The 25,744-nt window shown below is 43.2% G+C and overlaps 1 protein-coding gene across 2 annotated transcripts in view; it reads right to left on the bottom strand.

Moving 5' to 3' along the window:
• Positions 1–16,240: 16,240 nt before the first annotated feature.
• The window catches only part of LOC110537712 (myotonin-protein kinase), a 38,000-nt gene continuing 28,496 nt past the window's right edge, over positions 16,241–25,744 (bottom strand). The window contains exons 9-15 of one of the 2 annotated variants that reach the window (XM_036937680.1): positions 25,333–25,412; positions 25,119–25,215; positions 24,525–24,694; positions 24,198–24,295; positions 18,084–18,136; positions 17,316–17,501; positions 16,241–16,887 (exon numbers count right to left, since the gene is read on the bottom strand). In XM_036937680.1, coding sequence (XP_036793575.1) covers positions 16,786–16,887; positions 17,316–17,501; positions 18,084–18,136; positions 24,198–24,295; positions 24,525–24,694; positions 25,119–25,215; positions 25,333–25,412 — 786 coding nt within the window. In that variant the 3' untranslated portion in view covers positions 16,241–16,785. The remainder of the gene's footprint in view (positions 16,888–17,315; positions 17,502–18,083; positions 18,137–24,197; positions 24,296–24,524; positions 24,695–25,118; positions 25,216–25,332; positions 25,413–25,744) is intronic. The other variant, XM_036937682.1, reaches the window with a different exon arrangement.

Here is a 25,744-nt window from a genome sequence, read left to right as displayed (position 1 = left end):
CCTGTGGCGGGCCGGGCGCAGTGCGCGCCAACCAGGTGCACGGTGTTTCCTCCGACACATTGGGGCGGCTGGCTTCCGGGTTGGATGCGCGCTGTGTTAAGAAGCGGTGCGGCTTGGTTGGGTTGTGTTTCGGAGGACGTATGGCTTTCGACCTTGGTATCTCCCAAGCCGTCGCTCCCGAGATTTGTTTATCACTTTTTTGGTTACTACATGATTCCATATGTGTTATTTCATAGTTTTAATGTCTTCACTATTATTCTACAATGTAGAAAATAGTACAAACAAAGAAAAACCCTGGAATGAGTAGAAATCAACGGGAGTTGTAGCGATGAGACAAGATAGTAACTACTAACAATTGGATACCACGAAAAGGGGGTAAAATGTAAATAAAATAAAAATGTGTGTGACCAATAAAATTGGATTATATAAAAATAAAAACATCAGTGTTTAAGTGTGACCATTTGAAAAGCACTGCCTATGTAAATGACTTGAACAGTAGAGAGTGCTGCTGCTTCCACATAAGTACATAGAATCAATTGAGAATAACACCCCATCATACTGTACACTCCCAACACACACAAGTAGTTCATAAGTTCATGGCTGTGACTAGGTGGCAGTTCCACATGATGAAGGCCTACAGGCCAGGCTCTTGTCCGTCATTGCTTTCTCCCTCGTCTGCCTTAATGTCTCCCCTGCTGCTAAGCAGTTTTATTGACAGGCACAAACACATGTTTTTATCTGTTCAGCCCTATAACGCCTCCTCGGTGGAATCAGCTGGAACTCTTTGTCGAGTGCATGTGTGGAGTCCCATATGACCTTTCTGGCCTGTGGGAGAGACAGGTACAGTTCTAGATACCAGTAGAGTTTGAGGGAAAGTGAGGAGGGTCTGACTGAAACATAAAACTTGTCAAATTGGAGGTTTAATTTCACTGCATCCATAGTAACTAAAGTCAAGCTCATCTGGGGTCCAACATAAAACTTTGTTCAAACAAGTACTTCCAACCACACCTACACACTGTTTTAATAATAATAATGTATATACATATACAAACAAATACACATTACACACTACGGTATTCATACGTTTTCTGTCTGTTTGCTACATTCAAGAGCCGCTTGCCTGTAACCAGAAAACACTCCCAACAAGAATGGACAATATGGTTTTGAACTAGAACGTGAAGCTGAACAATCCTAAAACTAAAGCATTCCTCTAAAGCCCTCAAACTCAACTCTGGACCTCCCTCTAATCAGGGACTGAAGCTCTCAATCACGGACTGAAGCTCATAACTAGAGGCTAGTAGTGAGGCATCATGGGATTGGTCTTGTTCTGTAACCACTATGGTTTTGTAACATTTTATTTGCTTGATGAGGTAGATTCCCCAAATGTTTTAATTACCTATGTTTCCTTGTGTTTAACCGGAGAGTTCACCCTAAAAAATATACACTGCTCAAAAAAATAAAGGGAACACTTAAACAACACAATGTAACTCCAAGTCAATCACAGTTCTGTGAAATCAAACTGTCCACTTAGGAAGCAACACTGATTGACAAATGTCACATGCTGTTGTGCAAATGGAATAGACAACAGGTGGAAATTATAGGCAATTAGCAAGACACCCCCAATAAAGGAGTGGTTCTGCAGGTGATAACCACAGACCACTTCTCAGTTCCTATGCTTCCTGGCTGATGTTTTGGTCACTTTTGAATGCTGGCAGTGCTTTCACTCTAGTGGTAGCATGAGACGGAGTCTACAACCCACACAAGTGGCTCAGGTAGTGCAGCTCATCCAGGATGGTACATCAATGCGAGCTGTGGCAAGAAGGTTTGCTGTGTCTGTCAGCGTAGTGTCCAGAGCATGGAGGCGCTACCAGGAGACAAGCCAGTACATCAGGAGACGTGAAGGAGGCCGTAGGAGGGCAACAACCCAGCAGCAGGACCGCTACCTCCGCCTTTGTGCAAGGAGGAGCAGGAGTAGCACTGCCAGAGCCCTGCAAAATGACCTCCAGCAGGCCACAAATGTGCATGTGTCTGCTCAAACGGTCAGAAACGGACTCCATGAGGGTGGTATGAGGGCCCGACGTCCACAGGTGGGGGTTGTGCTTACAGCACAACACCGTGCAGGACGTTTGGCATTTGCCAGAGAACACCAAGATTGGCAAATTCCCCACTGGCACCCTGTGCTCTTCACAGATGAAAACAGGTTCACACTGAGCACATGTGACAGACGTGACAGTCTGGAGACGCCGTGGAGAACGTTCTGCTGCCTGCAACATCCTCCAGCATGACCGGTTTGGCGGTGGGTCAGTCATGGTGTGGGGTGGCATTTCTTTGGGGGGCCGCACAGCCCTCCATGTGCTCGCCAGAGGTAGCCTGACCGCCATTAGGTACCGAGATGAGATCCTCAGACCCCTTGTGAGACCATATGCTGGTGCGGTTGGCCCTGGGTTCCTCCTAATGCAAGACAATGCTAGACCTCATGTGGCTCGAGTGTGCCAGCAGTTCCTGCAAGAGGAAGACATTGATGCTATGGACTGGCCCTGGATCTTCCTTTCGTGTAGCGGTCTTCATGAGAGCCAGTTTCATTATAGTTCCTGAATGTTTTTGCGACTGCACTTAAAGAAACTTTCAAAGTTCTTTACATTTTCCCTATTGGCTGACCTTCATGTCTTAAAGTCATGATGGACTGTCATTTCTCTTTGCTTATTTGAGCTGTTCTTGCCATAATATGGACTTGGTATTTTACCAAATGGTCTACTGTATACCAACCCTACCTTGTCACAACACAACTGATTGGATCAAACACAGGAAAGGAAAGAAATTCCACAAATGTACTTTTAACAAGGCACACCTGTTAATTGAAAGGTGACTACCACATGAAGCTGGTTGAGAGAATGCCCTTTGAAGAATCTAAAATCTAAAACATATTTTTGGGATTTGTTTAACACTTTTTTGGTTACTACATGATTCCATATGTGTTATTTCATAGTTTGATGTCTTCACTATTATTCTAGTAAAAATAAAGAAAAACCTATGAATGAGTATGTGTGTCCAAACTTTGGTACTATATATATATATATATATATATATATAGAGAGAGAGAAAATACACTGTGAATAACAAATATTAATCACAGTTAGAAAATAACATGGCTATATACAGTGAGTACTAGTACTGAGGCGATGTGCAGTGGTACGAGGTAATTGAGTTAGTTATGTACTGAAATATAGGTAGGTGTAAAGTGACTAGGCAACAGGATAGATAATTTGATAGTAGCAGCAGCGTATGTGCAAAAAAGCCAGTAAGTTAGTGAAAAACAGGTCAATGCTCCAGAGTGACGCAGCGGTCTAAGGTACTGCATCTCAGTGCAAGAGGCGTCACTACAGTCCCTGGTTTGAAACCAGGCCATCATTGTAAATAAGAATTTGTTCTTAACTGACTTGCCTACTTAAATAAAGGTTCAATAAAAAAACATCCAGGTAGCCTGGGTAGTCATTTGATTAGCTATTTAGCAGTCTTGTTTAGCAGTCTTGTGGCTTGGGGGTAGAAGCTGTTCAGGGCCTTGTTGGCTCCAGACTTGAAGCACTGGTACTAATTGCTGTGCTGTAGCAGAGAGAACAGTTTGTGGCTTGAATGGCTGGAGTTTTTGACACATTTTTGGGCCTTCCTCTGACACAGCCTGGTATAGAGGTCCTGGATGGCAGGGAGTTCGGCCCCAGTGATGTACTGGACCGTACGCAGTACCCTCTGTAGCGCCTTGCGGTTGGAGGCCAAGCAGTTGCCATACCAAGAGGTGATGCAGCCAGTTTAGATACTCTCGATGATGCAGCTCTAGAACTTTTTGAGGATCTGGGGTCCATGCCAAATATTTTCAGCCTCCTGATGGGGGAAAGCCATTGTCATGCCCGCTTCACAACTGTGTTGGTGTGTTTGGACCATGATAGATCCTTAGTGATGTGGACACAGAGGAACTTGAAGTTCTCGACCCGCTCCACTACAGCCCCGTCAACGTGAATGGGGGCATGCTCAGCCCTCCGTTTCCTGTAGTCCCCGATCAGTTCCTTTGTCTTACTAGCGATGAGGTTGTTGTCCTGGCACCACACTGTCAGGTGTCTGACCTTCTCCATATAGGCTGTCTCATAGTCGTCAGTGATCAGGCCTACCACCGCAAACTTACTGATGGTGTTGGAGTCGTGCGTGGCCACGCAGTCGTGGGTGAATAGGGAGTCCAAGAGGGGACTTAGCACGCTCCCCAGAGGGGCCGGATGGGTTGTTGCCTACCCTCACCACTTAGGGTGGCCCTTCAGAAAGTCCAGGATCCAGTTGCAGTGAGAGGTGTTCAGTCCCAGGAAACTTATCTTAGTGATGAGTTTCGAGGGCACTATGGTGTTGAATGCTGAGCTGTAGTCAATTAATAGCATTCTCACATAGGTGTTTATTTTGTCCAGGTGGGAAAGAGCATTGTAGAATGCAATAGAGATTGCATCATGTCAAATCAAATCAAATCACATTTTTGCAGATGTTATTGCGGGTGTAGCGAAGTGCTTGAGTTCCTAGCTCCAACAGTGCAGTAATATCTAACAATTCACAACATTACACACATATCTGAAAGTAAAAGAATGGAATTAAGAAACATAAATATTAGGACTAGCAATGTCGGAGTGGCATTGACAAAAATACAGTAGAATAGTATACAGTATATACAGTACATATGAAATGAATAAAGCAGTATGTAAACATTATTAAAGTACTAGTGTACCATTATTAAAGTGACCAGTGATTCTGTGGATCTGTTGGGGCCGTATGCAAATTAGAGTGGGTCCAGGGTGTCTGGGATGATGGTGTTGATGTAAGCAATGACCAGCCTTTCAAAGCATTTTGTGTAAGTGTTATGGGTCAATAGTCATTTAGAAAGGTTACCTTGGTATTCTTGGGCACAGTGGTCGGCTTGAAACATGTAGGTAATACAGACGGTCAGGGAGAAGTGTATATTGTCACTGAAGACACTTGCCAGCTGGCCAACGCATGCTCTGAGTACGTGTCCTGATAATCCGTCTGGCCCTGAGTCCTTGTGAATGTTTCATGATTAAAACTACTTATGGTGTGATTGTGGCAACGTACAGGAACTCAAGTCCTTCTGTTCTCCTGATTTGGTATAAGTTACTATCAAATGCCGACCACATTACCTCATTTTCAGGCTTGTATATTCCACCTAAAGCCAACACCGTGACAGCTCTCAAGGAACTACACTGAACTTTGTGCAAACTGGAAACCCCATATATATATATCCCGAGGCCACATTTATTGTAGCTGGGGACTTTAATAAAGCAAATCTGAGGAAAACGCGACCGAAGTTTATCCTACTGTTACAAGTTGACAACTTATACACTTACACAATTTCTATTTGGACCTAGAGATGAGTCAGGGGGGTTCTCAATTACTGTTATTTTGGGTGTCATGCATCCTCCATAGTGACTGCTGTACACAAATGGTACAGCCATACCTCTGTGTAGTCACTTTTGAAGTATCTGTTGTCCCTTTGACGTCAGTCTCTCAGCATGGCTCTTTTCACACAGAAAAAGCAGTAAAAACACAGAAAATCCAGATACCACTGCTCCCCACCAATTTGCAACTTCTGGGCCTGTATTAATAAAGCGTCTCTGAGTAGGAGTTCTGATCTGGGATCAGTTTAGCCTTTTAGATCATAATAAATAAGATTAAATGGACAGGTGGGGGCCAGATCACTCCTACTCTGAGACAATTTACGCATACGGGTCTTGAATCTTTCACAATTTTCCGTTTGGAATAAGGTTTAGCGTTGCATGCAATGTGACTGATATGAAACAGCTATCATTGTGGCAAGGAGTTTGTCCTGACCTAAATGGCCAAGAAAAACTCCTGGCCTTAGTGATATTGCGTGCACATTAGCCGACAGAAAGCAACTGTGGCTACATATCACCAGTGATATCCTACATGAGTTCACATCCTATATCACCCACATTATATGTCACCATCATTCACGTCCAGAGCTGGGTTTTAATACTTGGGGAATCACTTTCAAATACTTTATACAGTGCCTTGCGAAAGTATTTGCCCCCCTTGAACTTTGCGACCTTTTGCCACATTCCAGGCTTCAAACATAAAGATATAAAACTGTCTTTTTTTGTGAAGAATCAACAACAAGTGGGACACAATCATGAAGTGGAATGACATTTATTGGATATTTCAAACTTTTTTAACAAAGCAAAAACTGAAAAATTGGGCGTGCAAAATTATTCAGCCCCTTTACTTTCAGTGCAGCAAACTCTCTCCAGAAGTTCAGTGAGGATCTCTGAATGATCCAATGTTGACCTAAATGACTAATGATGATAAATACAATCCACCTGTGTGTAATCAAGTCTCCGTATAAATGCACCTGCACTGTGATAGTCTCAGAGGTCCGTTAAAAGCGCAGAGAGCATCATGAAGAACAAGGAACACACCAGGCAGGTCCGAGATACTGTTGTGAAGAAGTTTAAAGCCGGATTTGGATACCAAAATATTTCCCAAGCTTTAAACATCCCAAGGAGCACTGTGCAAGCGATAATATTGAAATGGAAGGAGTATCAGACCACTGCAAATCTACCAAGACCTGGCCGTCCCTCTAAACTTTCAGTTCATACAAGGAGAAGACTGATCAGAGATGCAGCCAAGAGGCCCATGATCACTCTGGATGAACTGCAGAGATCTACAGCTGAGGTGGGAGACTCTGTCCGTAGGACAACAATCAGTCGTATATTGCACAAATCTGGCCTTTATGGTAGAGTGGCAAGAAGTTTGCCACAAGCCACCTGGGAGACACACCAAACATGTGGAAGAAGGTGCTCTGGTCAGATGAAACCAAAATTGAACTTTTTGGCAACAATGCAAAACGTTATGTTTGGCGTAAAAGCAACACAGCTCATCACCCTGAACACTCCATCCCCACTGTCAAACATGGTGGTGGCAGCATCATGGTTTGGGGCTGCTTTTCTTCAGCAGGGACAGGGAAGATGGTTAAAATTGATGGGAAGATGGATGGAGACAAATACAGGACCATTCTGGAAGAAAACCTGATGGCGTCTGAAAAAGACCTGAGACTGGGACGGAGATTTGTCTTCCAACAAGACAATGATCCAAAACATAAAGCAAAATCTACAATGCAATGGTTCAAAAATAAACATATCCAGGTGTTAGAATGGCCAAGTCAAAGTCCAGACCTGAATCCAATCGAGAATCTGTGGAAAGAACTGAAAACTGCTGTTCACAAATGCTCTCCATCCAACCTCACTGAGCTCGAGCTGTTTTGCAAGGAGGAATGGGAAAAAATGTCAGTCTCTCGATGTGCAAAACTGATAGAGACATACCCCAAGCGACTTACAGCTGTAATCGCAGCAAAAGGTGGCGCTACAAAGTATTAACTTAAGGGGGCTGAATAATTTTGCATGCCCAATTTTTCAGTTTTTGATTTGTTAAAAAAGTTTGAAATATCCAATAAATGTCTTTCCACTTCATGATTGTGTCCCACTTGTTGTTGATTCTTCACAAAAAAATACAGTTTTATATCTTTATGTTTGAAGCCTGAAATGTGGCAAAAGGTCGCAAAGTTCAAGGGGGCCGAATACTTTCGCAAGGCACTGTATGTGCTTGTTTGAGCTTGCCTGGCTTAATAAACCAATAGAAACGTCCCAAAAAGTATATTAAGTATTTGAACCCAGGCTAGTTTATATCCTACATCAACTACATCCTACAAAATCAGTCAGATTATCCTACATTTCATGCTGGGAAAGTCGTGGTGCTCCTTGTGGTAGCCCACGTTAAAGGTGATATAGTCGATGAGTACGTCTTGATTCTGCTCAGGTACATGTAATGTTCGTAATGTTTCAGGAAACTAGGCATATGTCACAGGCCACTACTTCACAGGAGAGCTGTTTGAACGTACACTTAAAAATATATATAAATGCCTTTTCTGGCAGAAATGCCTTCTCGAACATGTGAACTTTCTTGTGCCCTAACAACAAACTTGTATGCTATCTGTAAATATGAATAAAATGGTTCAATTACGAGCCTAGTCGGTTTAGCCACAGAAAAGAGAGCAACCTTCCTGCTAGCCATGATTGGCTGAGATAAAAAGTGGGCTGGACATGCCAACAGGCAAGTTTGGATTGGTCTGCCATATTGATGCTTCTGTCTATTTGAGCTGGTCAGTATGTGTAGGTAATCCTGTCTAACGCAGCTTTAAAAAAATGTATTGCGTAGTAAAACTTAACAAAAGTCTCCACTATGCAAGTATCCATTTCACTGCAACAACTGTTTCAGAGCACTCTTATCTGAACGTGCCAGAGCGCAGAATAAATTATGAATTTATGAACGCTCAACACCCGTTGAATATTGCTGGTGTCAGTAAACGTCGACAAAATAGTGTAATTAAATTGTTGCCAGGAGCACAGTTACAGTGTTAGAACATGTTAGTTTCAAAGAAAAAACGTCTGTTGAAACAAAGACCATTCCTTTGCTGAATCTTGAGAGCGCAGAACTGAATCTTCTCCCTTGATTTACAACATGGCGTTTCACCGACAGGGTGTTTCACCGAGACGTGGCTGGAATATGTTCCAGGATTCATCCAATGGCATTGAGGAATACACCACCTCAGTCATCGGCTTCATCGCATCGTGCTAAAGGCTAGAGCTGCCACTTTCAAGGAGCCGGAGACTGATCCGGACGCTTATAAGAAATCCCACTATGTCCTCAGACGAACCATCAAACAGGCACAGCAGCAATATAGGATTAAGAATGAATCCTACCACACCGCTCTGATGCTCGTTGGATGTGGCAGGGCTTGAAAACTATTACGGACTACAAATGGAAACCCAGACGCGAGCTGCCAAGTGACGCGAGCCTACCAGACGAGCTAAATGCCTTTCATGCTCGCTTCGATGCAAGCAACACTGAAGCAGCACCAGCTGTTCTGGATGTGTGTGATAATGCTCTCGGTAGCCGATGTGAACAAAACCTTTGAACAGGTCAACATTCACAAAGCCGCTGGGCCAGACGGATTACCAGGACGTGTACTCAAAACATGCACGGACCAACTGTCAAGTGTCTTCACTGACATTTTCAACCTCTCCCTGACTGAGCCTGTCATACCTACATGGCTCACATCAACAGCATCCTCCCGGACACCCTAGACCCACTCCAATTCGCATACCGCCCCAACAGACGCAATCTCAATTGCACTCCACACTACCTTTTTTCACCTGACCAAAAGGAACACCTATGTGAGAATGCTGTTCATTGACTACAGCTCAGCATTCAACACCATAGTGCCCACGAAGTTCATCACTAAGCTAAGGACTCTGGGACTAAACACCTACCTCTGCAACTGGATCCTGGACTTCCTGACGGGCCGCCCCCAGGTGGTAAGAGTAGGCAGTAACATGTCTGCCAGGCTAATCCTTAACCTTGGGGCCCCTCGGGGGTGTGTACTTAGTCCCCTCCTGTATTCCCGAATCACCCATGACTACGTGGCCAAACACGACTCCAACACCATCATTAAGTTTGCTGACGACACAGTAGTGGTAGGCCTGATCACCGACAATGATGATGAGACGGCCTCTAGGGAGGAGGTCAGAGAACTGGCAGTGTGGTGCCAGGACAACAACCTCTTCCTCAATGTGAGCAAGACTAAGGAGCTGATCGTGGACTACAGGAAAAGGCGGGCCGACTAGGCCCCTATTAACATCAACGGGGCTGTAGTGGAGCAGGTTGAGAGTTTCAAGTTCCCTGGTGTCCACATCACCCAGATGTATAAATAGTTTGTGGTCCAAACATACCAAGACAGCCGTGAAGAGGGCACGACAAATCCCTTTCCCCCTCAGGAGACTGAAAAGATTTGGCATGGGTCCCCAGATCCTCAAAAGGCACACACCTGTCTATATAAGGTCCCACAGTTGACAGTGCATGTCAGAGCAAAAACCAAGCCATGAGGTTGAAGGAATTATCCATAGAGCTCCGAGACAGGATTGTGTCAAGGCACAGATCTGGGGAAGAGTACCAAAAATGTTTTGCAACATTGTAAACGTGACATTTCAGATTTTGTTTTTAATACAAATTTGCAAAAAATTAAAAACCTGTTTTTATTTTGTCATTATGGGGTATTGTGTGTAGATTGACGAGGGAAAAAAACGATGATACATTTCAGAATAAGGCTGTAACATAACAAAATGTAGAAAAAGTCAAGGAGTCTGAATACTTTCCAAATGCACTGTATTCATTGGGGACCCAGAGTAGAAAGAGGGACTAAGTGGTTCTTCCCTCATAGGATGGCTGGGGGAAGTCCTGAACTTTCCTGAGACAGATATTAAAGACCAATTCATTTTGACTTCCACATGGTTGGCACTTTCCTTCCTAGTATTTCTTTGCAAGAATTCTTTATTACCCCAGCACCTACATTTGTAATGATGTGCGTATGACCACAAACTTTTCTATAGAAGGTTCTAAAACTGTCATAAATAATGCACTGTGCCAAACTGTGATGTAAATGTGCATTATATGTACTGGTGCATCAAAATCCTTAAAAAAGTTGCCAATACTACGTTTCATAGGAAACATCTTGAAGATTTCAGAAATGTATAATGTGTTGGGCAAATATGTTGGATAGATGTCGAAACAGGTTACAGAAGAAGGAATTCTGAATTCATTATACGCATACGCACAACAGTGTTCTAGGATATTGTACAATTTACTTTCCTACTTTTCAAATTCTCAGTAAAGCTGAAACATTTGTTTCAACTGTCAACACATTCAAATGAATCGAGGACGCATACTGGAGGCGCATTGGTTGGGGATTATGGGGAGGTGCATGTTTGGGTTGTGCATCCCCATGGATGGTGGTCTCAGAGCCACTTAGTCATGTTACAATGGGAAGCCGGACTATTATCTACGTTTTAAGCTCTTCCCTGCTCTTCTTCATGCTCATAAATCATAGTCCACAGACACTGAGAGGTGATAACCAGCCAAACCTGACTCGTCCGTCGGACTGCCAAATGGTGAAGCGTGATTCATCACTCCAGAAAACGCGTTTCCACTGCTCCAGTCTAATGGCGGCAAGTTTAACACCACTCCAGCCAACGCTTGGCATTAAGCATGATGATCTTAGGCTTGTGTGCGGCTGCTTGGCCATGTAAACCCATTTCATCAAGCTCCTGAGGAACAGTTCTTGTGCTGATGTTGCTTCCAGAGGCAGTTTGGAACTCAGTAGAGAGTGTTGCAACCAAGGACAGACGGTTCTTACTCACTACGTGCTTCAGCACTCTGCGTTCCCATTCTGTGAGCTTGTGTGGCCTACCACTTCTTGGGTGAGCCGTTGTTGCTTCTAGAGGTTTCCACTCCCCAATAACAGCACTTACAGTTGACCGGGGAGGCTATACCAAAGGCATACATTTTTACGAACTGACTTGTTGGAAAGGTGGCATCATATGACGGCGCCACGTTGAAAGTCATTGAGCTCTTCAGTAAGCCCATACTACTGCCAATGTTTGTCTATGGAGATTACATGCCTGTGTGCTTGGTTTTATACACCTGTCAGCAACGGGTGTGGCGGAAATAGCCGAATCCCCTAATTTGAAGGGGTGCTTTTGCACATACTTTAGGTCATGTATTGTAGTTGTCACAGCAAAAAGTAATTATTCCCTTAAAAATATGCATGTTTGACAATGCGTTTCATAATTTTTCGACCACATAGGGGCACTATAGGTTGTCGCACTTCATTCATGAGCCAAGCGAGATAAATCCATAATAAAGATTTTATTAGTATAATTCCTATGGTTTCCAAAATATGATTAAATATGTGCAATTAAACGTTAAGGCATCTCAGTAATACAATATATATATATAAACGGAGTATACCAAACATTGGGAACACCTTCCTAACACTGAGTTGCACCCCGCCCCCTCCCTTTTGCCCTCAGAACAGACTCAATTAGTTGGGGCATGGACTCTACAAGGTGTTGAAAGCATTCCACAGGGATGCTGGCCCATGTCGACTCCAATGCTTCCCACAGTTGTGTCAAGTTTGCTGGATGTCCTTTGGGTGGTGGACCATTCTTGAAACACACAGCAAAATGTTGAGCATGAAAAACCCAGCAGCGTTTCAGTTCTTGACATAAATCGGTACGCTTGGCACCTACTACCATACCCCGTTCAAAAGCACTTAAATGCTTTGTCTTGCCCATTCACCATCCGAGTGGCACACATACACAATCTACAGTGCCTTGCGAAAGTATTCGGCCCCCTTGAACTTTGCGACCTTTTGCCACATTTCAGGCTTCAAACATAAAGATATAAAACTGTATTTTTTTGTGAAGAATCAACAACAAGTGGGACACAATCATAAAGTGGAACGACATTTATTGGATATTTCAAACTTTTTTAACAAATCAAAAACTGAAAAATTGGGTGTGCAAAATTATTCAGCCCCCTTAAGTTAATACTTTGTAGCGCCACCTTTTGCTGCGATTACAGCTGTAAGTTGCTTGGGGTATGTCTCTATCAGTTTTGCACATCGAGAGACTGAATTTTTCCCATTCCTCCTTGCAAAACAGCTCGAGCTCAGTGAGGTTGGATGGAGAGCATTTGTGAACAGCAGTTTTCAGTTCTTTCCACAGATTCTCGATTTGATTCAGGTCTGGACTTTGACTTGGCCATTCTAACACCTGGATATGTTTATTTTTTGTAACCATTCCATTGTAGATTTTGCTTTATGTTTTGGATCATTGTCTTGTTGGAAGACAAATCTCCGTCCCAGTCTCAGGTCTTTTGCAGACTCCATCAGGTTTTCTTCCAGAATGGTCCTGTATTTGGCTCCATCCATCTTCCCATCAATTTTAACCATCTTCCCTGTCCCTGCTGAAGAAAAGCAGGCCCAAACCATGATGCTGCCACCACCATGTTTGACAGTGGGGATGGTGTGTTCAGCCGTGTTGCTTTTACGCCAAACATAACGTTTTGCATTGTTGCCAAAAAGCTCAATTTTGGTTTCATCTGACCAGAGCACCTTCTTCCACATGTTTGGTGTGTCTCCCAGGTGGCTTGTGGCAAACTTTAAACAACACTTTTTATGGATATCTTTAAGAAATGGCTTTCTTTCTAGATTTGCAGTGGTCTGATACTCCTTCCATTTCAATATTATCGCTTGCACAGTGCTCCTTGGGATGTTTAAAGCTTGGGAAATCTTTTTGTATCCAAATCCGGCTTTAAACTTCTTCACAACAGTATCTCGGACCTGCCTGGTGTGTTCCTTGTTCTTCATGATGCTCTCTGCGCTTTTAACGGACCTCTGAGACTATCACAGTGCAGGTGCATTTATACGGAGACTTGATTACACACAGGTGGATTGTATTTATCATCATTAGTCATTTAGGTCAACATTGGATCATTCAGAGATCCTCACTGAACTTCTGGAGAGAGTTTGCTGCACTGAAAGTAAAGGGGCTGAATAATTTTGCACGCCCAATTTTTCAGTTTTTGATTTGTTAAAAAAGTTTGAAATATCCAATAAATGTCGTTCCACTTCATGATTGTGTCCCACTTGTTGTTGATTCCTCACAAAAAAATACAGTTTTATATCTTTATGTTTGAAGCCTGAAATGTGGCAAAAGGTCGCAAAGTTAAAGGGGGCCGAATACTTTCGCAAGGCACTGTATGTGTCAATTGTCTCGAGGTTTAAAAATCCTTCTTTAACCTGTCTCCTCCCCTTCATCTACACAGATTGAAGTGGATTTAACAAGTTACATCAATAAGGGATCATAGCCTTCACCTGGATTCACCTGGTCAGTCTATGTCATGGAAAGTGCAGGTGTTCTTAATCTTTTGTATACTCCGTGTATAATCCCACCTCTTTTAAACAAAATGAAGTCACAAATGTATGACATTTTATAGTACCCAGTGAGTGACAATCGTGCTCTTCCTCATGCACATCTCAAGTATATCTCAAATACAAAAGGCCTTGCAACCTACAGTAAGTACACAGTGCATATATTGTAGTATACAGCCCCACAATGAAGGTGTCATAATACCCATAACCCTAGAGGTCAAACTGGTAAATATATTGATTTAAGTCACTTTGTCCTAGATTTACACATCTATCAAAACATCACGCCAGGGTAAGCCTGCACAAAACACAGCCCTTATTATAAGTGTTTCTAAAATCCCCTACGGGAAAAATGAATGATGGAAAAAATTATTGTAACCATTTCCCTATTTGACGGCTAGGTTTTGTGGGTATTATGACTCATACTGTGGTACTCTATACGGTTTCTCTCAAAATCCAGTATAATTCTCTTACATGCCTCAATGTCCAAAGGAACATTTTAGGCCTATATGTTTTAAAATGGCTTACCAAACAGCAAGGAGTATATACAAAAGCATGTTGACAGCATAATAGCTAGCACAGGACGCATAGTTTGGGATTCAAACCAATAGCCTTGTGTTGGTTACTTGGCTATACTGGCTCACTGTCAGCAAGCTGCATGTAACACCCTGGACCAGACCTTATTCTAACTTTACAATGCCAGAAAACGTTAACAGACACACATGCCTCAGATCTCTCTATCCTTAATCTCGTTCCCAGACACTTCCACCCAAAAGGCAGAGTTGCAAAGAAAAAGCCATATCTCAGACTGGCCAATAAAAATAAAATATTAAGATGGGCAAAAGATCACAGACACTGGACAGAGGAACTCTGCCTAGAAGGCCAGCATCCCAGAGTCTCCTCTTCACTGTTGATGTTGAGACTGGTGTTTTGCAGGTACTATTTAATGAAGCTACCGGTTGAGCACTTGTGAGGCGTCTGTTTTTCAAACTAGACACTCTAATGTACTTGTCCTCTTGCTCAGTTGTGCACCGGGGCCTCCCACTCCTCTTTCTATTCTGGTTAGAGACAGTTTGCGCTGTTCTGTGAAGGGAGTAGTACACAGTATGAGATCTTCAGTTTCTTGGCAATTTCTTGCATGGAATAGCCTTAATTTCTCAGAACAAGAATAGACTGACGAGTTTCAGAAGAGAGGTCTTTGTTTCTGGCCATTTTGAGGCTGTAATCAAACCCACAAAATCTGATGCTCCAGATACTCAACTAGTCTAAAGAAGGCCCGTTGTATTGCTTCTTTAATCAGAATAGTTTTCAGCTGTGCTAACATAATTGCAAAAGGGTTTTCTAATGATCAATTAGACTTTTAAAATTATAAACTTGGATTAGCTAACACAACGTGCCATTGGAACACAGGAGTGATGGTTGCTGATAATGGGCCTCTGTACGCCTATGTAGATATTCCATGTCTAGCTGGAACTTCTGAAGGAGAATGTTTTATTTCTACAATTTCCAAAAGATAACCAAACAAAAACATATTTACTTTTTATGAGACGTGTTTGTGCCATCATGTGCATTAGTAGCACAATTTGTAACTTATTTGCATTCGTTTTTACTTACAATTCTATGTTGACTTCTCCATTGATGTTGTTTTTAAGTTTTCGCTGACTTTTCTTAGCGGATGTATAATCGTCGCAAATTGAATTATGGGGAGTTTCAGGCCCTGGAGTGAGCATAATTGTACACTCGCAAAGCCGACTTAAAACGAGAGCTGACGGGCTTATGTTGCAAATTTCCCTTGCTTGGCTAAACATTTGGACCACCCTCCAAGATGGCGACGGGGATTTCCCCAAGCGCTTAAGACGAGGGCAAGTGGACGAGAGTATGTCTTTTGGACAGCAGCCCAGGTCTAACGGTCGTCTCGGGCCGAACTGCATGTGCAGGCTGTCAAATCAAAGCAACCCCTTCAATATAAGTTGTCAATTTCACAAGGTTGGATAAGTAACATGTTCAACTACTTAAGACATTGGCTCGAATCTAGGTTGTGCCTTTAGATTTTGAGAAAATGAACAACTAAGGAATCATTTTCTTCTCAAACACCAACCTCCGGCCTGGTCTGTTTGGTCTATTTCGCAAGCATTCCCGGAAGTCTCGTGATGTTTAAGTCTCGTTGATATCCCAGGCTTATATGCGCTGTTCCCAATAGCCTGGGGACAAGGTTACTCTATCCTTAACCTTCAGTCAGTGCTCGCTCAATATTGTACTGTAGCTGTGATTTATGTACTCCAAACAGGCTTATCTAAAATGCCTTTAAATCAGAGCCTCTAGTGTAGTGCAACAAATATCTCTCAGACGACTCAACACAATCCACTCTTAGAAGCATAGATACAAAGTACAATGGAGAACTCAAACAGTAAATAACCATTAGATGGTGCTGTTAATAAGTCATGCCACTAATATTGGGCAAAATGCATCAATGTCCAGGTGGGCTGGAGAGTGTTGGCTTATGGAGGATGCTGATTGGCCCCCCCTGGCTGTCACTCAAACCAGCAATGTATTTTTTCTATGGTGTCTTCTTTGTTTTCAGTGTTCACTTTTACCTCTGTCCCATTGGTAGTTTAGGAGATGTCCTTCATTTCATTATTTTCTTCTCCTCATTCCTTCTAGTGACAGTCATTAGCTTTCCCATGTCTGTCCAACTTCCTGCAAGTTTCCAGTTCTGCTGTCCCCATTGCTCTCAGTTTATTTATGCCCCAGTACTCTGCTCAGTGCCATGAGTAGCATTGTCTTTAGCACCCACCCACCATACTCAAAACTCTCTCATTCCAAGATACTGTAATAGGACTCCTCGGTGGAATAGAGAAGTCTGTCATTCCCCACTATAGTGAGGGTGGGGGTGGGGGGGTTCAGGAGATTTCAGCACAGCAGTGTCTGTCCCAGGCTTGGGGCTCTCCCCCCTCCGCACACACTAACAGGTAGGACTCAGTCCTCTCCTGTGGCCAGCGCACCTGAGAGAGAGGATGAGATGAAGAGAGAGGAGGCGAGAGAGGGAAAGGAGAGGGAGAGGGGGGCATACAAGGGGAGAAACATGAGGGAAAGGGAGAAGAGAGGGAGAGAGAAAAGTGGAGACATTGTGGTAAGGATGGGGAGAGAGTGCAAGTGAGCGCAGAGAAGGAAAGATGCAGTCAGTAAGGGAGGGATAGAGAACATGAAGAGGAAACAAGAGAAAATAAGTCATTTTTTCATCAAGCATATATCACTCTAAAGATTTGCACCACTCGTGTCCCAAATTACACCATATTTCCTATATAGTGCACTACATTTGACCAGACCCCTATGGGTCCTGGTCAAAAGTAGCACACTAAATAGAGAATAGGGTATAATTTAGGATGAAAGCATTGTTTCTAGTCCCCGTGTAGATGTTGCCATTTCCTACCCTGTGGAAGAGCAGCAGGTGGCGGTGGAGAGGGATCACCAGCGGGTAGTGACAGGCAGGGGGTGATCTTTTTCCCTGAAACACACTCACAGTCAGCCACTGAACAGGATTGCAGGCCGTGGTATAGATGCAGCCTTTTTTTGTGTGCGAGTCACAGCACAGCACAGCACAGCATGCCGCACTCGTCTGGGACAAAATCCGTGAAAGAAAAGCAGACACAAAATATATTGTTATTTCCCTGGGGATGGTAAATTCAATTGAATGCAGCAAAATATTTTTCCCCAGGCAATTTTGACCCAGGTGAGTGTAGCATGCTGTGCTAAAAAGACTGCATTGTAACATTTTATTTGGATAGTACCCTACAGATGGTTTACAGGCCACATTTATCCAATCTCAACCTACCCCTAACACCATCAAAGGGTACAGACCAGAAAATTGTATCAACCATCTATTGAGGACCATCCAAATAAAGTGGGATACATTGCAGGAGCACAAATAGGGGTTTGTGTCGATTGTGAGGGAGGAAAGAGCTTGTTTTCTTCTCTTTACTTTACCTCTATATCCTCATGAAAATGTACACACATTCTCTGTGTATACCGGAAAACAAGGCTAATATTACTTGATAAAACAAGACGTTTCCAAACTGACAGAGCAGACAGCCAAACATGTGTTTTGTATGCCCTCAGAAAGCCTTTGATAATCTCAGAGGGGGAGAGAGAGAGAGAGAGAGAGAAAGAGTGAGAGAGAGAGAGCGTGAGTAAGGCTTACATTGTCCAGACAGTGGGCAGGCAGAGAAAGAGACGACGGGCAGACACGCAGTTCTGTGATTGGAGAAGAGAGAGGTATATTAGAACAGCGCAAGACAGCAGGGGCCTGTTCAGGATGATGAAACGTTACAGGAACGTTATAGAACAGATATGGTTGTCTGTCACCCAGAAATGGGGATTAGCTCTATCGTGTCAGCTCTATTCATGACATTTCTATTTGCAACGTTCCACAACGTTTGCCTACTGGACATGGCAAAGGACTTTGTAGCGCCATTGCTGCAGGCGACTGTTTTGGGTGGGAGCACGACTGATGAGCCAGCTGACTTTGCCATCCATGTGAAAAAGACAACAATAACAATTTCAGCAGGAGTGATTGCGTGAGTGGATCGGTGTGTGAAAGTGAGCGAGAGAGAGAGAGTGTTGAAAATGAAGGGATTTGAAAGGGTGAGAGGGATTGCCAGTATTTCTTGAAAACCTTAAAAAGGTACAGTACATATTTCTTGAAAACCTTGAAGGGCCCCTTCAGAGGAAGTTGCCGTCACACTTTTGACTTAATTCCTAGTGCGGAAATGCTGATTTAGTTTCACCCTACGAACACTGACGTATGGCTCCTTATAAATATTGATTGATCGGGCTGTAAGTGCTGTTGTTGTGATGTGGAAACGTCTAGGAGCAACAACGGCTCAGCCGCGAAGTGGTAGGTCACACAAGCTCACAGAACGGGACAGCCGGTTGCTGAAGCGCGTTGCGCATAAAAATGGTCTGTTCTTGGTTGCAGCACTCACTACCCAGTTCCAAACTGTCTCTGAAAGCACAATAACTTTTCGTCAGGAGCTTCATGAAATGGGTTTCAATGGCCGAGCGGCACACAAGCCTAAGATCACAATGCGTAATGCCCAGCGTAGGCTGGAGTGGTGTAAAGCTTGCCGCCATTAGATTCTGGAGCAGTGGAAATGCGTTCTCTGGAGCGATGAATCATGCTTCACCATCTGGCAGTCCGACGGACGAATCTGGGTTTGGCGGATGCCAGGAGAACGCTACCTGCCCCAATGCATAGTGCCAACTGTAAAGTTTGGAGGAGGAGAAATAATGGTCTGGGGCTGTTTTTCATGATTCAGGCAAGGCCCCTTAGTTCCAGTGAAGGGAAATCTTAAATCTGCAGCATACAATGACATTCTAGACGATTCTGTGCTTCCAACTTTGTGGCAACAGATTGGGGAAGGCCCTTTGAAGGTTTCAGCATGACAATGCCCCGTGCACAAAGCAAGGTCCATACAGAAATGGTTTGCGGAGATCGTTGTGGAAGAACTTGACTGACCTGCACATAGCCCTGACCTCAACCCCATCGAACACCTTTGGGATGAATTGGAATGCTGACTGCGAGCCAGGCCTCACCACCCAATATCAGTGCCAGATCTCACTAATGCTGTTGTGTCCTCGCAGCAACGTTCCAACATCTAGTGGAAATCCTTTCCAGAAGAGTGGAGGCTGTTATAGCAGCAAAAGGGGGACCAATTCCATATTTATGCCCATGATTTTGGAATGAGATGTTCGACGAGCGGGTGTCCACATACTTTTGGTAATGTAGTGTATCATGTAATCCTACTGTATGTTCCTTATTATTAGTATTATAAAATTCATGCAGGTACTGTATTACATTGTTGATGTGTATGGAGTGCAAAATAACTAGTTAGCTTGTATTCTCCGAACAATAACACCAGTGTTCCCGTAGCACTCACATCTATAGCCATTAATTGTTTGAAAGGCTGGTCATGGCTCACACCAACACCATCCTCCCAGACACCCTGGACCCACTCCAATTTGCATACCGTCCCAGCACATCCATAGCTGACGCAATCTCCAGGGAAGCAAACTGGTGAGGGCCCAAAAAGGTGACACGTTTTTTTGCACTGAAACATTTAAAAAAAATCCCTGCTAGGGGGAAATGCAGGTTTTAACTAATTAAACAACAAAGAATATGAAATACATGATCAGTCTCTGTGTGTAAAATAAAAGGTGGTTAATGTGAACCTAACTCACAGCTAAACATTGTTTTTAAAAACAAACCAATGTTATTTGTTGCTGAGACTTTACTGCAAATGAGACAAAAGTCTTGAGAAAAAAACAATACACTAATATTGCAGTTAGCCATGACAGCCTTTATAATAGAACGCTTGTGAACACACACATCTAAATATTGCACTTGGGGAAATAACATCTTAAAATAGAAATAGAATGAAACAAACAGGCATTCTATTTTTTCTCTATTATAAGGGCCGCTATAGTAGACATCGATGCACAAGGCTACATGTGCACAAGGCCACATGTCTGCAAAAAAAACGTTAACTGAGTAAAAAATGTAATAATCCCCCCTCACTCACACACAAGTGTTACTGTCAAATTCAACACGACAAAAGCAATATCTTTAGGCTACACTGCACATTATTACATTGTACACTTTCTGCCTGTGGACATCTGTTCTACAATGTGCCAGCAGAGCATGATACCCTTTGTTGGCAAAATCAATCTCTTTCAGGCAGAGAGTACACCTGGCATACCCCTTTTTATCCACTGTATTGAACAAGTGAGAATGAAGGAAAGTGTGTTGTGTTCCTTTCACCTCTAGTGGCATCCAGGTCCAGCTCCAACTACACTTGATCCCTGAATCCACTTGTTTGTCAAGCAACGTCTCATTTCCACCTAATTCTCCCATTCAGAAAATTAACAACATACTGTAGAGGGAAACCATTAGTTCTAAGATATGTGTTAGTTCGTTAGCTAGTTAACTATTTAACATTTCACATAGATTGCCAGGGTCCAGTAAGCAACAAACACGTTATAACTTGAGGAACGGCAAGGAGTCAGTGGCTTGCGAAATGTATTCACCCCCCCTTGGCATTTTTCCTATTTTGTTGCCTTACAACCTGGAATTAAATTAGATTTTTTTTTAGGGGGTTTGTATCATTTGATTTACACAACATGCCTACCACTTTGACGATTCAAAATATGTTTTATTGTGAAACAAGCAAGAAATATGACATAAAAACTGAAAACGAGCATGCATAACTATTCACCCCCCCAAAGTCAATACTTTGTAGAGCCAACTTTTGGGGTATGCCTCTATAAGCTTGGCACATCTAGCCACTGGGATTTTTGCCCATTCTTCAAGGCAAAACTGCTCCAGCTCCTTCAAGTTGGATGGGTTCTGCTGGTGTACAGCAATCTTTAAGTCATTCCACAGATTCTCAATTGGATTGAGGTTTGGGCTTTGACTAGGCCTTTCCAAGACATTTGAATGTTTCCCCTTAAACCACTCAAGTGTTGCTTTAGCAGTATGCTTAGGGTCATTGTCCTGCTGGAAGGTGAACCCCCGTCCCAGTCTCAAATCTCTGGAAGACTGAAACAGGTTTCCCTCAATAATTTCCCTGCATTTAGCACCATCCATCATTCCTTCAACTCTGACCAGCTTCACAGTCCCTGCCGATAAAAAAACATCGCCACAGCATGATGCTGCCACAACGCTTCACTGTGGGGATGTATTCTCGGGGTGATGAGAGGTGTTGGGTTTGCGCCAGACATAACGCTTTCCTGATTGGCCAAAAAGCTACGTTTTAGTCTCATCTGACCAGAGTACCTTCTTCCATATGTTTGGGGAGTCTGCCTTTTGGCAAACATCAAACATGTTTGCTTATTTTTTTCTTTAAGCAATGGATTTTCTTTCTGGCCACTCTTCCGTAAAGCCCAGCTCTGTGGAGTGTACGGCTTAAAGTGGACCTATGGACAGATTCTCCAATCTCCACTGTGGTGCTTTGCAGCTCCTTCATGGTTATCTTTGGTCTCTTTGTTGTCGCTCTGATTAATGCCCTCCTTGCCTGGTCTGTGAGTTTCGGTGGGCGGCCCTCACTTGGCACGTTTGTTGTGGTGCCATATTCTTTCCATTTTTTAAAATGATGGATTTAATGGTGCTCTGTGGGATGTTCAAAGTTTTCTTCTCCTCAACTTTGTCCCTGACCTGTTTGGAGAGCTCCTTGGTCTTGGTCTTCTTGGTGGTGCCCCTTGCTTAGTGGTGTGGCAGACTCTGGGGCCTTTCAGAACACTTGTATATACAGTGGGGCAAAAAAGTATTTAGTCAGCCACCAATTGTGCAAGTTCTCCCACTTAAAAAGATGAGAGAGGCCTGTAATTTTCATCATAGGTACACTTCAACTATGACAGACGAAACGTGGCTGGCTCTTTCAGTATGACAATGATCCCAAACACACCGCCCAGGCAACGAAGGAGTGGCTTCGTAAGAAGCATTTCAAGGTCCTGGAGTGGCCTAGCCAGTCTCCAGATCTCAACCCCATAGAAAATCTTTGGAGGGAGTTGAAAATCCATGTTGCCCAGCAACAGCCCCAAAACATCACTGCTCTAGAGGAGATCTGCATGGAATGGGCCAAAATACCAGCAACAGTGTGTGAAAACCTTGTGAAGACTTACAGAAAATGTTTGACCTCTGTCATTGCCAACAACGGGTATATAACAAAGTATTGAGATAAACTTTTGTTATTGACCATTTGCAAATAAATTCCAAAAAAATCCTACAATGTGATTTTCTGGATTTTTTATCCACATTTTGTCTGTCATAGTTGAAGTGTACCTATGATGAAAATTACAGGCCTCTCTCATCTTTTTAAGTGGGAGAACTTGCCCAATTGGTGGCTGACTAAATACTTTTTTGCCCCACTGTACCTACTAGCAGTGCTTAGCCTTTTCCACTGGCGAAAGAAAATAAAAAATAACTGACGAATTACATAATTATTTTGAGTTTCATTACTCACGCAACATTCTTCCCTTCAAGCAATGTCCGTTTAATAAGTTCAATCACCTCATCACCACTGTAATATTTGTGTTGTGGAGAAATGGCCAGGCAGGAGACGGGAGTACAGTTAGTTTTCGTTTAGTCAAAACCTCTCGTGCTCTACAGTTCCCGGCAAAATAGTGCGCATGTGCATTTCCTATTAGGTGTAGTAACGTAACACTGCCATAATACATTACTGCTTAGTAACAGCACAGTAACTAATATAAACAGATGTAGATCCCAGATACTACACTTTGAACACCTCTTTTTATTTGAAGGATTATTTCATGCTGATGAAAGATAAGGGCCATATGTTTCGAAAGCCACATCGCAAGTGATTATTATTTGATGTTTCTATACAGCGTTGGGATTGTAGTTCACATGAGGCAGTCTTGGCCGAAGCTAATGGCTGAAAACTGTAGGGAGAAGGCAGAATACCGCCTAGAGTTTTCGAGAGCTACTGTGGTGGTTCTAGCTTGCTTAGCCTACAATATGTGATGGGTTAAAAATATTGGAGAACTTGGCTACAGGAGCAAAAGAAAACTATTTTTTATGAATGGAATTATGTCACCTCTTTGTGTGTGTGTGTGGGGGGGGACTTTTTCCACATTGAGCACCTGCCCCACCAAAGGTCTGCCCCACCAGCCATCCATCCATTAGAAACCTTCCCCGGAGAGGAGGAAGACCCCCTAACACTGCTTCTTTATAAAGCTCATAATGCTGTATTGATTTATTGTCAGGGAGGGCCAATGACTGCATACCAGACCTATTTTTAGAGGGGATATTTATCGTTTTGTTCTGGCCAAAGGTTCCAACATAAGCAGATGCTGCTCCTGCTATGCAACACTCTTTTTTCACAGTATGTGGCTCATATGGTCTGGAATTCCTACCATCTCACATTTGTCTTGATATTAGACACTGCTGCTTGTGAAGAGATGCTGTATCCAATAGATGTCTATAGGAGGAGTTAATGCTGTACACATCAAATGTAAGAGAACTTACTGAAAAAGGGGGGGACTAGTTGGATGTGTCCAAAAATAAATGTTAATTTTACTTTTCCGTTGCAAAACGATTTAAAACTTTTTCAGTTGTGTGCCTTTAATAAACACAAGCCAGACCTTATCTTACTGAACTTGACGAGAGAGGCCACAGGTTCAAAATGATCTGTCAAATGGATGGAACAGAAACCCAAGGAAGGATGATAGAACAGGCAATGATTCAGGTTTTTTTTTTTTTTAAGAAGAGATGAGGAGGGATGAGTGCTGGGTCTCTTGCCTGTCTCCTTGGAGGACTTCAGGCCCCCGATCTCCACCCTTAGACTCTCCATCTCTTTCTCCAGATCTCCATTCCTCTTCTCTGCCTCTTGTAGCCGTCTATGGAGATATGTGGATACAGTCAGCTCTGGTATTGGCTATGAATATTTACCTAAATATCAAATTACATCATGACATTATGGATACCTCTATAACATACATGTACATTACCTAGATGTCAGAGCTGTCAAGTCTGAAGGGAAAGGTGAGGGAGGCCCATTTTTAGCAGTAGAGCAATACTGTCTGTCTGTCTGTCTGTCTGTCTGTGCACACTCAGGGTTCATCTAACCTGTGCAGGTCCTCATCAAGTCCTGAATTCTGGTCTGTCTCCTCCTCGTCCTCCTCTATCGTGGTGTGAGTGGACTCTGCAGTACCCTGCTCCAAGGCTAGGGGGAGCTCAAGAAGGGTAGGCAGGCTGTCAGTAGATGTCAGAGCGTCTCTGAGCTGCCACATCTGACTCTGAAATCCAACACCACCCCACTCAGTGTCAGAAATACACATCATGGTAAAGGTAAACATATCAGTTCCCCGAAAATAACAATCTCGTAGCCGTTAATATCCCTTGCATGCCCTAACTCTCTGATGCATGCCACAGAACACATCAGACATTCAAGATGCAGCAAGCTCAAGAAGCACTAAGCATTTGTGTCACAGCTGACTGGCACACTTGAGATGAGGTTAACTATAGCAGTTAGTATTCCTGAATAAACAAACTGACATGTACATGTGTAACAGAGCTACAGCTAACTAGCTAGCGATTCCATATCGGCTACATGAGACCACTCAAATTGACTTAACTAGCCTAGCTAGTGGTTAGTATTTAGTTTAGTTTTGACTATTACAACTCATCTCAGCTAGTCGCTAGTGTGGATAGTCAACCAACCAGCTTGTCCTGGAAATTGAGGCTTGGCAACCCTTGATGCCGCTGGTGGTCAATCTCCATCATGATGTCACAACTGCGGTCCAACGCACCTGTCTGTCTGTAAGAGATTGAGCAATTGGCGGAAACAAACATAACTGTTTTGACATAGTTTTGTATGATACCCCGTTAATTTGAGGGACGTTTATCCTGAGACAGTATATGACATGAATGTGACCTTGTAGCTGTGTAGGAGTAGCCAACGAAAGCCAGGTGAACACCGATAGGGGCCCTGTCCATCACGTCACTCAGTGTTTCCTGCAGGACAAAAGACAGCATTACATCTAGTGTGCTTTATATGCATGTCAGGTATGGGCAATTCCATGCCAGCGCAGACGGATAATATTCTTGGCATCTCAGATTGTTATGGCAATTCTCACATAGAAACTTCATTGGGAGGAAGGATGTTTGACATGCTCTTATACATTTGTATCACAAACCATTTAAGGCACTTTTAAGGTGTATACACACCTGTAAGACTTTATGATCTGTAAACTACATGACACAGACATCATCTTGGTGTCATTACACTCTTTATAGTGTGATCAAATTCAGTCCTGTCCCCCCCACCCCTTCCCCCCCGGGTGTAT

Source organism: Oncorhynchus mykiss, chromosome 12, assembly GCF_013265735.2.
Source record: "Oncorhynchus mykiss isolate Arlee chromosome 12, USDA_OmykA_1.1, whole genome shotgun sequence".
NCBI lineage: Eukaryota > Metazoa > Chordata > Actinopteri > Salmoniformes > Salmonidae > Oncorhynchus > Oncorhynchus mykiss.
The sequence above is the reverse complement of the archived record's forward strand: the minus strand, read 5'-3'. Positions and strand labels throughout refer to the sequence as shown.